At 39.6% G+C, this 14,078-nt stretch overlaps 1 protein-coding gene across 1 annotated transcript in view; it reads left to right on the top strand.

The window, feature by feature from the left end:
* Positions 1-14,078, top strand: part of ANTXR1 (ANTXR cell adhesion molecule 1) — a 309,785-nt gene that overhangs the window by 41,547 nt on the left and 254,160 nt on the right. The window contains exons 4-5 of the mRNA XM_043987300.1: positions 12,367-12,448; positions 13,032-13,065. Of these exons, the coding sequence (XP_043843235.1) occupies positions 12,367-12,448; positions 13,032-13,065 (116 nt within the window). The remainder of the gene's footprint in view (positions 1-12,366; positions 12,449-13,031; positions 13,066-14,078) is intronic.

The following is a 14,078-nucleotide window of genomic DNA, read 5'->3' as shown; positions in this document are numbered from 1 at the left end:
ACATGGAAGACATTGTAATACATAGTTGCAGAAGCTGATCTGGTCCAAACATCATTTTACAAATGGGGAAGTAGAGGCCCAGAGTCAGGAAGCAACATGCCCACAGTCACATAGCTAGCTGCTAGTGGCTGAGCTAGATTAGAACCCCAATCTGCTTCTCAGTGCAGTGCTAATCGGATCTCAGGATACAGAGTTGAAAAAGATCCTTGAGATCATCCAACCGAGGGCCTCAGTTCCCACATTTTGGAAACTTATGGTCCATAGAGGTTAAAAGACTTATCCAAGGGCACATAGCTAGTAAATAGCAGAGATGGTATCCAAACCCAGGTCTTCTAACTCCAAAGCCCAATGATCTTTCCACTGTCCCCACTGGGCTCTGTTGCACATGTCTGAGAAACATTATATTACAAAGCTACCACATCATACAAACCCTGAAAAAATGCAGTGGGTTTTCCTGGTACATATATGAGCAAATGAATCTCTCTTCTATACTTGTCTTTTTTTTCTCTCACATATATCACCCTGCTCCCTGTGCAAGAGGATATTCTCTTATTCCCTTCCCAGATCCAAGTAAGAAGTGGGTCTTTCAAAGTGTTTACTAGCAGTTAAAAGTATCAGTAAGAATATACAACTTACACCAGTGTTTATATAAATACAAAGTTACAAGGTCAAGGACTCTTATCTAAAACTATCTCCTCTCTCCCCCCCCCCAACCCAATTAAAAAATTACCAGTACAGTATTAGTCAGTCAATAATTGTTTATTAAGTACCCACTACATACTAAACACTGCTAATTACTGGAATGTTTTTTAAAAGTCAAAGACATGAATATAGTTTTATACATAAGTACAGAATCAGTAGGTAATCCTATTCCACTCCCACCTGGTAATTCCATTTTCATTTTGTGAAGGATTCCTGGCATGCAACCATACCTGAGCTTTCTCCTCCATAAGCCTTTTGGTCTTCTTCCCAGAAGGCCTCCTGATGCTTCTATTTCCTTCTGTTGACTTCTAAGAGGTCATATGTTAAAGTAGAGAAAATGCTGACTGGGTATCAGGACAACTTAGTTTAAAGCCTACCTTAGATGCTTAGTAGTTGGGTGACCATAGGCAAGTAACTTAACCTCTGTCTGCCTCAGTTTCCTCCTATGTAAAATGTCAATAATAATAGTACCTAATTCCCCAGGGCTGTTGTAAGTAAAGTACTATATATATACACACACATACATATACATATATATATATATATGTATACATATACATATATATATATACACACATACGTACATATATATATATATATATATATATTTTTTTTAGTGAGGCATTTGGGGTTAAGTAATTTGCCCAGGGTCACACAGCTAGTAAGTGTTAAGTGTCTGAGGCCAGATTTGAACTCAGGTACTCCTGAATCCAGGGCCGGTGCTTTATCCACTGTGCCACCTAGCTGCCCCATATATATATATTTTTATTTGTTTATGACCTATGGTATCATGTATAGAACATCCAAACTGAAAGGGATCTTAGAGATCTAGTCCAATTCCCCATCATACAGATGAGAAAACTGGGGCTCAGAGACTTTAAGACTTACCCAAGGACACATAAGTATTAAGTGGCAAATTTGGGCTTTGATCCTGGAGCCTTTCATCTCACCATGCTGCCTCCCTTATTTAAGTCATATGGAAATAAATGCCCCCCACTGATGTAGATCTGCAACTCCTTGATATCAGACTCAAAGAATACTATATAAATGTGACTTATTATTCTTCTGGGACTAGTGTTTCTGGTGGCCATGAATTCACTGTGTTAAAGAGGCCGCTCATGTTATGGTTGAGAAAAAAGAAAATTTATAAGAACTCCTCAAGCTTATGAAATATTAAAACTAGGATGCTTCTTTCCTAGTGAATTACATCCAGAAGATATGTGAAAGACGAGGCTCAGAGGACCTGTCAGGGGCACCCTTTTCATAAGAGTCTAGGCAGCCAAACTTCCAAGAAGGATTGGTCTTAATTGGTACTCCAACCCAGTCTCCCCTCTACCATGTAAAGAGACAAAGTCCACTCATTTACTTCTTTTTTTTTTCCCTCTGGGCAATGAGGGTTAAGTGACTTGCCCAGGGTCACACAGCTAGTAAGTGTCAAGTGTCCGAGGCCGGATTTGAACTCAGGTACATCTGAATCCAGGGCTGGTGCTTTATCCACTGCGCCACCTAGCTGCCCCTACTCATTTACTTCTGACTGTGCCATGTGAGGTCTGGTTTCCTGTCCCCAGAATTCACTGAAGTTATAGAGAAAGCATGGCTACTCAAAGAGGTAAACTTGTGTGGACTTAATTCAGTGCCCTGAGTCTGAATGAGGCATGCATGAAGATTCTCGAGAGCCATTTCATCAAACCTTCTGAGTACTCAGGGGGAAGCTATCATAAGCTTTTTGGGCATTTCCTACAAGTTTTAATTGCAGAATTAGAAAAAGCTTAGCATTGAAAGGTTTTACATGCCATTTGGTCCAACTCTTGCTTGAAGGATAAAATTTCCTCTGTAACATGTCTAGTGTATGATCATCTAATTTCTTCATGAAGACTGAAGTGAAAGAGGTTGTTTTCAATGGCCTCTAATTTCCTTCTTAATCTATGATCCTGTGACCTCAAGCAATGAAAAATTCATTACAGATTCAGCACATTTCATTTCTGGACAGCTCTAATTGTTGGAAACCTCTTTCTTTTATTAAGGTTAAGTCGATCTCTCTGTAACTTCTACCCTTTGGTTATTGTTTTCACCTCTGTAGCCAAACATAATAAATCTAAGTTTTCTGCTATATGACTACTCTTTAAATATTTGAAGACTGTCATTATGTGCACCACTGAAGCTTTGTTTTTCTAGGCTAAATATCCCTAATTCCTTCAACTCTTCCTCATATGTCATGATTTCTCATGAGCAACCATTGGACATGTTGCAGTTTATCAATATGCTTCCAAAATTGTGACATCCGAGGCTGAAAACAAGTAGTCCAGGTGTGGTCTCATGGCAGGGAACAGTGGAATTCTAATTTCTCTCATTCTGGAAATAATAATAAAAATAATAATAACTAGTGTTTGTATAGTGCTTTAAAGTTTGCAAAATATTTAATGATTATCACATTTTATCCTTACAGCCACTCTGGTAGGTAGGTGTCATTATTATCCTCATTTTGCAGGTGAGGAAATTGAGGCAGAAAAGTTAAGTTACTTACCCAGAGTCATACAGCTAGTAGATAACCGAAGCAAGATATGATCGCAAGTCTTCCTGACTCTAGGTTTAAAACTCTATCCACTTTATCCACTCTACCACCTACCTGCTCATTATATGTTAATAATGCAACCTCAGATCATTTAAGTTTTTATGGCTTCTGTATAATACAAGTGACTTATTAAACTTTTATTCCGCTAAAATCTCCAAGTTTTTTTATATGAACTTCTGTTTAGTCAAGTCTCCCCCATTTTATATTCATAGTTTATTTTTTGAAACAAAATGTCACATTCTGTATTTATTCCCTTTAAATTTTATCCAACTGAATTTTGGTCTTTTGTTTCATCCTTTCAATTTTTAAATTCCACTTGTCTTAAAAAATTCGCTATTCTTCTAACCTCATGTCACTAATTAAAGAATAACAGCTGGGGGTAGCTAGGTGGTGCAGTGGATAAAGCACCAGCCTTGGATTCAGGAGGACCTGAGTTCAGATCCAGCCTCAGACACTTACTTGACACTTACTAGCTGTGTGACATGGGCAAGTCACTTAACCCTCACTGCCCTGCAAAAAAAATAATAATAACAGCTTCATGCAAGTAATTGATAAAAATATCAAACAGAACAGGCTTGAGGACATCCACTACAAATGTTCTTCCATGTTAATATTCACCCATTAATCACCATTCTAGGCCAGTTTTTCAACCACTTTAAAACTACCTCTGTCTACCATTATCCAGCCCACATCTATCCCATTGATAAACAGAGAGATTCAGAGAAATTGTATCTATTATATCATTATTTTTAATTTTTATTTGGTTTCATAATTATCTCATTCTTGTTCATTAGAGTTTCTCCCAACCGTATTTTTAACTTCCTGTAAAACAGCATAGCTCAGGGTAGATACAGGTTTTGAAGAATCGATTTCATATCCCAGCTGTGCTATTTACCCCCTATATTATCCTGGTCATTTAGATTCTCTGGACTTAATTGTCCTCATCTGTAAAATGAATGGGGGGATTCTACTAGAAATTAATTTTACTAGAACACTTTGCTTGGCCCTTCTGATTATAAATCTATACTTTCATAATCTAGTTTATTTAATATCACTAAAGTTACTGCTCAATTCTTTTCTCTCGCCTCCAACAAGCAATACCTCTGTCCAGGGTTCTGTACTTACAAATAGCAAATAATAAATAAAATGTTCTTTGTCACTGAACTATTGTTTCAAAACAAAACCAAAAATAAGCCAAGAGTAGAGAACAGAAATATGTTGAAAATTCTGTTGAAATCTAGGTAAACTCATATCTATAGCACTCCAGATCTAATGATTAGCAATTAGTAATGATTAGTAATTACATCAAGTCATTCTGTAAAAAAAAAATGAAATTAGGTTAGGCTATTTTGGCTTCTTCTTAATGAGCCCATGCTGGATTATTTTGATTATTGCTTCACTTCCCAAACTTTAAAAAGAAAATACATTCTGGAATTTTGCCAGGAGTACAAATCAAACTCACCATCCTAGCACTCAAAAGTCCCTTCTTCCTATTAAAAAAAATCAGTTTAGGGGCAGCTAGGGTGGTGTAGTGGATAAAGCACCAGCCTTGGATTCAGAAGGACCTGAGTTCAAATCTAGCCTCAGACACTTGACACTTACTAGCTGTGTGATCCTGGGCAAGTCACTTAACCCCCAGTGCCCTACCAAAAAAAAAAATCAATTTAGCTACATCCCATCCTCTGGTAACTGTCCTATTTGCCACAACTGCTCAGAGAAGCCCCACAGCCCCCCAGCAATCTGGTGCACAAATACTTTCAGTCCTCTAGGGGGGAAGAGGGTGTTGTTGGAAATCACTGGGGGCAGCCAGGTTCCTTCTTCTCAGTTACCTTTGGGCTCATTTTCATTCTACCCTACCCAATCTAAAAGAGCATCCCTCTTGATAAGATAAATACTTCTGTGCATGAGAAAGGTCCAGGATTTCCTGATTTTTGATACCCTTGGTGTGGGTCTTTTCACATGATCCAGATTACTGCCCTCCAAGACCTTGTAGATACTATTATGAGCTGCTGGGGGAGTGGGCAGGGAGAGAGAGAAAAAAAATTTTCCTCTGGTGCCTCCCTAACTGAATAAAAACCATCCCCTGGTTGTCAAAGTTCTGACAAGGAGCCCTCAGCCTTCAGCATAACTAGTCTTCAAAGGACAGATACACAAACCTCCTCTGGGTGGATCCCATAACTGGTGGCACCCTAAAGATGCTTAGGGCCCCCTCAAAATTAGGTCAAGTCAGCACACATTTACTAAGTCCCTACTTACTATGCTGGGCAGCTAGGTGGCACAGTGGATAGAGCACTGGGCTTGGAAGCAGGAAGACTCATCTTCCTAATTTCAAATCTGGCCTTAGATGCTGACTAGCTGTGTGACCAAGTCACTTAACTCTGCCTCAATTTTTTCATTTGTAAAATGAGCTGGAAACCACTCCAGTATCTTTTTCCCAGTATCTTTGCCCCACAAAAACCCCAAGTGGGGTCATGGAGCATCAGACATGACTGAACAACAAACAACAACCACCTACTATGCTCCACACACAATGATAAGCACTGGTAACATAAAAAAGGCAAAAAACAAAAGCAGTTCCTAATCTCAAGGGGTTTACAATATAATGGGGAAGAAAACAGGCAAATATCTATATATAAACAAGATACAGACAGGATAAATTGTAGATAATATTAGAGGCAAGGCACTAACATTAAGGGGATCAGAAAAGCCTTCTTGTGGAGGCTGGGATTTTAGTTGAGGATTGAAGGAAACCAGGAAACAGAAGGGAGAACAGACAGCAAGTCTTTGAGGATTGTAAAAGAGATAAAGTATCCTACAAAAGGAGTAACAATTAGGGATATGGTTGCTGGATCACAGAGTACATGAAATGTGAGAAGGTTGGGGTGTTAGATGACTGGAAAGGTAGGAAGGAAAGATGCCTCCACAATCCAAGAGGCATTTGAGGAAGGTCATAGTGGAAGTAAGAACCTAGGGATACTGAGGCCCAGAGAGGTGAAAAGCCTCTCGGGCACCCCCATCCTAGTATGCCCTGCCCCATCATTTCATGATGCAGTCACCTTCAATGGCCCTGCCCCCTTCTGCTGGTTTGATGCTCCTGTACCCTAGGGGTAATGTAAGGGTGGAGGGACAGTAAATATGAGGCCTTTATTAGGGGAGAGCCACACCTTTCAGGCATCAGGGGACAGGAAGTCCTCTAAGGCACGGCTGAGGGCTAGGGGGAGGCCCCCTGAGGTAGGCGTGTTGGGGCTGGGGAGTTTAGGAATAGCAGCTTGCTATGGGCTGGGTGTGCACCACGTCCAAGGGAGGAGGCTTTCTGGACTTCATACAGAGGGTTATGGGAATGTCATTAGCCCTGATCAGAGAAGTAAGGACTTCCACTCCTAAAGGGAGACAGGAATGTGTACATTAGGAAAGGGCTACCAGAATTCTGGTGAAGACTAGAGACCTTGTGAGGTCAGTATCAGTTTAAGCAAGAGCGGCTGTTTAACCTAGAGAACGGAAGAATTGAGGCCATAAGTATAGATATTAAGGGATCCTAGAGACCATCTATTCCTACACTCATTTTTCAGATGAAGAACTGAGGCCCTGAGAAGTTGTTTGCCCAAAGGCACACAGGTAAAGGAAGCAGGATTTGAATCCATCTCTGACTCCAAAGGGCAGCAAATAAAAACACAGGCCTGGAGTCAAGTCTCCTCTTCCTGAGTTCAAATCCAGCCGCAGACACTTGCTAGCTGTGTGACCCTGGTCAAGTCACTTAACCCTGTTTGCCTCAGTTTCCTCCTCTGTAAAAAGAGCAAGAGAAGAAAATGACAAACCACTCTAGTATCTATGCTAAGAAAACCCTAAATGGGGTCACAAAGAGTTGGACATGACTGAAAAACGGCTAAATAACAATTGACTCCAAAATCAGCATTCCTTCTATTGTATTGAACTTTGTGGGGAACATGATAGTTATTTTGAAGCATTTAAGGGGTTATTATACATATGAGGGTTTAGATAAGTTCTGCTAAATGCATTTTTTAAACCTTAAAACCCTATCTAAATGTGAATTGTTGTCTTTGGAAGGTAGAACTAGAAACAGTGGTAGGAATTTGCAGAAAGACAGATTTCTGTTTGATTTAAGGGTAAAAAACAAAACCTTTCTAACAATTGGAAATGGCCAGAAGTAGACCGGTCTGCCTCAGGAAATAGGTTCATGGATAATAGATTCTCCCTGTAGCTTCACAATTATCTCATTTGATCCTCGAAATGACCCTGTCAGGTAGATGCTATCTTTATCCCCATTTTACAAAGGAGGAAACTGAGGAACAAAGTTGTATGCCCAGGGTCATACAACTAGTAAGTGACCAAGTCAAGTTGTGAACAGAGGTCTTCCTGATTTCAAGTCCCGCACTCTATCCTCTGTGCCACCTCGAAGCCTCTCAAATGGAGGGCAGATAACTACTCATTGGGAAGGTTAAAAGGGGAGGAACTTGTATTTAATTACAGGTTGGACCAGATGGCCTTTGGAATCCCCTTACTTCATATTAGCAAGGCAGAGAGACCGAGCAGCCTTGCCCAAATACATAGTTTATGCCTCTATTACCCATAGCATTGATTCACAAACTTCTCCATGGTGGTAGAACCAGTCGGCTTAATGAAACTTTAACAGAACTCTAATAGCAAAATCTTCTCAACATTATTATTTTTAATTCCTGTTAACAAACAATATGAGGTTCATAAAAAAATTAATTTGGGATGCTTCAAGGTTTCTTGCAGCACAGTTTGAGAAACGCTGGCCCATAGGCTTCAATACTAACTCCCCTGCTTGGCATTCGGTTCTTGCCCACTTGACTCTAATCTACTCTTCTAGTCTTATCATGTGTGACTCCTCTTCACATGCTCCTATTCAGCAGAGCTACCCTTCTGGCTTTTTCTCATACAGGACAGTTCATCTTCCATCTCCATGCCTTTACCTGGGCTATAGCCTTTGCCCAAAATATTCTCTCTTCTCACCTTGGACTCTAAAATCCTTGTTTCCCTTAAAATCTCAGATCAAATGCCACGTTATAAATGAGGTCTTTCCTGGCAGCCCCAGGATCCAACTGCTTACATTTCGGATATACTGGCATCTGAACCATCATCTCCTCTGGTACATTTTGTAAGTTCCTGCAAGTTGGAGACCATTTAATTTTTGCCCCAGCACCTAACATAGCAACCCGCCTTATTTGTTGTTTAGTCAATTATTTGTGTCCAACTCTGTGACCCCATATTGGGATTTTCTGGGTAAAGATACTAGAATAGTTTGCCATTTCCTTCTCCAATTCATTTTACAGATGAGAAAACTGGGGCAGACAGGGTTAAGTGACCTGCTAGGGTTATACAGCTAGTAAGTATCTGAGGTCATATTGGAACTCAGGTTCTCCTCACTCCAGGGCCAACACTCTATCCACTGTGCCACATAATTACCCCCCTGATGGGTGCTTAATTAATTTTTATTGATTATTTTAAATTCCCTTTTTTCTCCTCAGGATCCCCACCATTGTGTGTTTATAATTATTCTTTAAAATTTCTTATCCCTCCTGAGCTTATATCTTTTATTGTCTCAGGCCATGGAATAATACTTACCTTTTCTCTGAACCTTCTGAAATCTGCTCTCATAATATGTAGCATACATGTAAATCTTTGTTTAGCATTCTTTTTATTATCTGCCACGAAATCTAAAATTTACATGATAGATTTCTACTTCATCAATGAGAGTTTTTTTGTTAGTCAAAATCAGTTCCAGACTAACAGTTGTCCTCATTTGTCCTTCCTTCTGAAAGATGAAATCATCGAAAAGGCGAGTCAGGAATTTCTCGAACGCTTTGCTTTTTAGCAGGGAGAGGAAGAGAGACAGACATAGACAGAGAGAGAGCTATGGTTCTTTTAAAACATTTTACAGATTTTTTTTCTACAAAACATCTGTAAAAGTATGGCACTATGCATTTCATTATCATGATCCATTAGGAACATTAGTTTGAGAAGATTTTTCATACCTCAAGGGAAAAAAAAAACATATTTACTGGCATTTCATAGAGGGACAGTCTAGATTGCACTTTTCAGGTGGAGTCTGCAGTCATCAGATTGTCCTAGAACTCCCTCCCATCTCCCCCATAACCTATACCTTGTCTTTCCCTCCCTTACCTCCCCTCATTTCCCTCCCCTCCCCTCCTTCCCCTCCTTCCCCTCCTTCCCCTCCCATCTCCTCCCCTATCCTCTCCTCCTAGCTCCTCTCCTCTCCTCTCCTCCCCTCCCCTTCCTTTCCCTTCCCTTTCTATTTGATAGGGAACCACCTAAGCTTACTGATTCCAGAAGGAACATGGTCAGATTTAACTTTTTAGGAATATCATTTTGACATCTGTGAGGTGGATGTATTGGAGTGGAGGAGAGACTGAAAGCAAGGAGATGATTAGAAAGTAATTGCACTGGTCCAGGGGAGGGGTGATGAGAACCATGCAGTTTTATTACTTTGGCCTTTTTCCACAGCCCTTTTCCTTCTTATTCCAGGTGCAAAGTTCTCTAGGCACCTAAGGTTTCTCTAATGAATAACCTAAAGCTATTGCAATTTCTTTCAAAAATTTTGGATGGTGGTGATGGGGTTTTGAACTTGTGATTTCATCATTTTTGGTAATTCTTGGTGTGGAAATTTCATCCACCAATACAGATTAGTAACTCATCTCTAATTTACAGTTTTAGAGATTTTCCTGGGTCACTGAGAGACTGTGTACTATTTGACTAGAGTCACACAGCTAGAATATTCTCACTCTGTAACAAGTTCAAAAGAGAGTTGAAAGCCAAGTATTCTTTATGTTCTGAGGGGGTAGAGTGGGGATCATTATTGAGGAAAATCAGAGGAAGTGGTTTCTAATTCTGGTTCTGTGACTTACAACCTCTGTGGCTTAGCTGAAAAATGAAGACATTTGTGTAGTGATTTCTAAGGTCTCTCCCAGCTTTAAATCTGTGATCTAGCAGTGCTTCAAGGGAAGACTTTAATTTGAGTGAGGCTTTAAAGTATATTTAGGGTTTCAAAGGAGGGAGGTTGAGGTGGGGGCACAAGATGAAGAGTTAGGGAAGGTATTCCCTGCACAGAAAATCAATTAAATAAATTAAGTCAAATAGAAAGTCCAACAGTCCAGACAGGCCTTCAGGCCCAGAGGAGGGAAAGAAAAAGGGCTGCACCAGTGTACACACCCATGCTATGATTCTGTGGTCCAGAACAGTTAAGGGAATTCTCCAAGATCACAGCAGAGCTGGGATTTGAACCCATGTATTCTGCTTCCAAATCCAGTGTTTTTCAACCTAATGAGAAAGTCTGGAATGAAGTCCTGGCTCCATCACTTTTTTACTTCAGTCAAGTCATTTTATTTTTCAGAACCTTAGTATTCTCATCTGCAAAATGAGGATTATATTTGTGTTCTGTTAGCTTTACAAAATTATTGTGAGAAAAGTGCTTTGTAATCCTTGGTGATATCTGTGTACATATATGTATATGTATGCTTATAAATGTGTGTATATATATATCATATATACACATATGATATATATACATAATATTGTACCAAGCAATAAGGTAGAAAGGTTGTTTAATAATCATTTTGCCCACTGTATGACCCCTTCTCAGCTCCAGCAAGTTCCCATGAAGATAACAGGAGCTTATCAACATTTTAAAAGACTTTCTTCTCCAAATGTCTTAATTCTAAGAAAGTCCTGTTAGGACTAAAACACAACAATCCATTGTCCAATTGGACTGATCAAGTGCTTCTGTTAGATCATTTATTTATTTTTCTGGGTTCTTTGGGATGCTTGAAGAAGGAGTAGAATGATCGAGGTTGAGGAGTGCAATCTGATTGAAAACTAACTGCAAGTTGTATTAGGGGCTTTCTTGTACAGACTTGGGACCGTTTGATTCAGCTCATGACCTCATCAGACACAGCAGCATCAGTGGAATAAGGCCAAGTAAAAAGCAATTTTCCCACCTAACCATTATTTGTGTTGGCAAAAGGGAAACACAGCTTTCAGGAAAACGCATGTGCAAGCAACTGGAACAGGTTTAGAGAAGGCATTCCAGTTGCAAGGCACTCTTTGGGCAATGGGGAAAATGGAATTGTGTCAAGGATCCCTTCTTTACCTGTCTAAGAAGGCTATAGAGTCAAACACATCTTATACTCCTTCCTATCTTAGAACAACACTTCTAGTTTTAACTAAAAAGTATTTTTGAAATTCAACTTATTCACCATATAATAACTTCCATGATAGGAACCAATGATATAAGAAGTATTTATTCATTTATAGGAATAATTGAGTAATTAATTATTGTTTAGTCATTCAATATGACTCCATATGCGCATGGACTTTGTCCATGGGGTTTTTCTGGGCAAAGATACTGGAGTGGTGTGCCATTTCCTTCTCCAGCTCATTTTACAGATAGGGAACTAAGGCAAACAGGGTTAAGTGACTTGCCCAGGGTCACACAACTACTAAGTATCTGAAGCCTGATTTGAACTCAGGAAGAGGAGTCTTCCTGACTTCAGGCCTAATACTCTATCCACTGTGCCACCAAGCTGCCCATTAGATAGCATACACTGTTACCAAAAGGGTCAGTTTCAACTGTATAATGGATTTCTAGAGATGCTTTTTTTGAACATCTTCATCTACTGGTTTCCTTAGCTTCTTTTAAGTCCCAACTAAAATCCTTTCTTCTACTAGGTTTCCCAATCCTTCTTAATTCCAGTGTCTTCTCTCTATTAATTATCTCCTATTTATCTTGTATACAACTTGTTTGTACTTATTGATTAACCTGTCTTCTTTCTTTGAGGGCAAGGATTTTCTTTTGCTTCTTTAGAGTTTAGCACAATATCTGGCACATAGTAGGCACTTAATAAAGCTAATTGACTGACTAAACGTATTAATTTCCTACTATTGGAATTAGTGTACACATTCACCCAATATAGTCATATTAAAGTACAATTGACCCATCTGTGACATTCGCATTACTACCAATGCCGGTAGGACAAACCTCAAAAGCAAAGACTTCCCTGATTGGTCTTACACGGTATCTTTTTGGTTTTCAGAGAACAGATTCGCCAAGGCTTAGAAGAGCTACAAAAAGTCCTGCCTGGAGGAGACACGTACATGCATGAAGGGTTTGAAAGGGTAAATTTTTGCATAATTAAAAACCATAAACCTATAGAATCTTCAGAATGACACATTCCAACCAGAAAAGACACATGGATTAAGTGACTGAAAAGCATATTCTTTTTAGAACCACAAAGGAAACAGCAATGACAATTTTGCTTTGCCTTAGGAACTTGGAGATGGAAGAGAGGTATCCAACATCTCTGGCCTGATACTGGTAATGAAGAGCTCATTAGTTAATGCAAATCTTGGCAGACAATAATAACCCACAGGAAACTCCCCACCCTTTCCCCAAAGGGATGTCTTTGTAGGTTGGCAGAATAAGGAGCTTCATTTGATGAGAAAATGTCCTTCACTCCTGCACATGTAAAAAAGGATCCCAGGTTCACATAGAGTATGACCCAGATAATTAATCCAGTGTGATTGTAGTCAGATCATCATCGATGATTAGTCATGGAATGAGTCCTAAGTATTTAAGAGCCTTGTTTCCAGACTTCATTCTGACGGTAAAGTCATATCCTCACAGCTCTATGCATGACTATTGCATTTGAAATGCAAACTGTGAATCTCTCTCTGATCATCCTATTCATGTGTATTTCAGGCCAATGAGCAGATTTATTATGAAAATATTCAAGGTAAGAAGATATTATGGATTACCCAACTTTCTTTCATTTCTTAGTTTGCTCCTGAAAATTGGTATCATGCACATATTCAACCTTATGCATAGTCCATATGTATATAAATTTCATCCACAAAGAGGGTGGGAGGCATGTAAGAAGATGAAAGATGCTGGTTCAATCTGGTTCTTGTTCACAATGAGGAAAACTCCCTTAAAAGTAGCAGAGGGGGAAGCTAGGTGGCACAATGGATAAAGCACCAGTCCTGGATTCAATAGGACCTGAGTTCAAGTCTGACCTCAGACACTTGACACTACTAGCTATGTGACCCTGGGCAAGTCACTTAACCCTCTTTGCCCTGCCCCCCCCCCCAAAAAAAAAGTAGGAGAGAACCCAAACAGTCAGAGTAAGCAACTATCATTTGGTTTTGTGCCTTTTTTTCAGGCATACTTTGGTAGACTTGTGTAATTACCCTACCTAGAGCTGGCAGCTAAATCTTTTTATCAGTATACTATTGGTCCTGTACTTTGAAGGAATAGGATTTTTGTTCATTAAGCTTTTGTACAACAACTGTTTTAGAGTGTGCATAAAAAGCCCTTTGTAAATGGGGGTACTCTTATAACGGTAGATAAGTTATTTTTTATCCGAGCAACTCTTTTTTTTTGGGGGGGGGGCTGGGCAATGAAGGTTAAGTGACTTGCCCAGAGTCACACAACTAGTGTGAAGTGTCTGAGGCCGGATTTGAACTCAGGTCCTCCTGAATCCAGGGCCAGTGCTTTATCCACTGTACCACCTAGCTGCCCCTGAGCAACTCTTTCACAACCTAATTATTCCCATAAAAATTTAGCCACAGAAAGTGAAATGTACTTTATACAAAAATAACAGCAATATTATAGAATGAACTGCTGTGAATGACTTAGTTATTTTCAGTGGTGCAGTGATCCAAGATAACTAACTCTGAAGGACTTATGAAAAAAATGCAATTCATCTACAGAGAAAGAACTGATGGTATCTGAATACAAATCGAAGTA

The sequence above is a fragment of the Dromiciops gliroides genome, chromosome 2 (assembly GCF_019393635.1).
Source record: "Dromiciops gliroides isolate mDroGli1 chromosome 2, mDroGli1.pri, whole genome shotgun sequence".
Lineage (NCBI taxonomy): Eukaryota > Metazoa > Chordata > Mammalia > Microbiotheria > Microbiotheriidae > Dromiciops > Dromiciops gliroides.
This window is presented reverse-complemented; position numbering and strand designations above follow the sequence as displayed.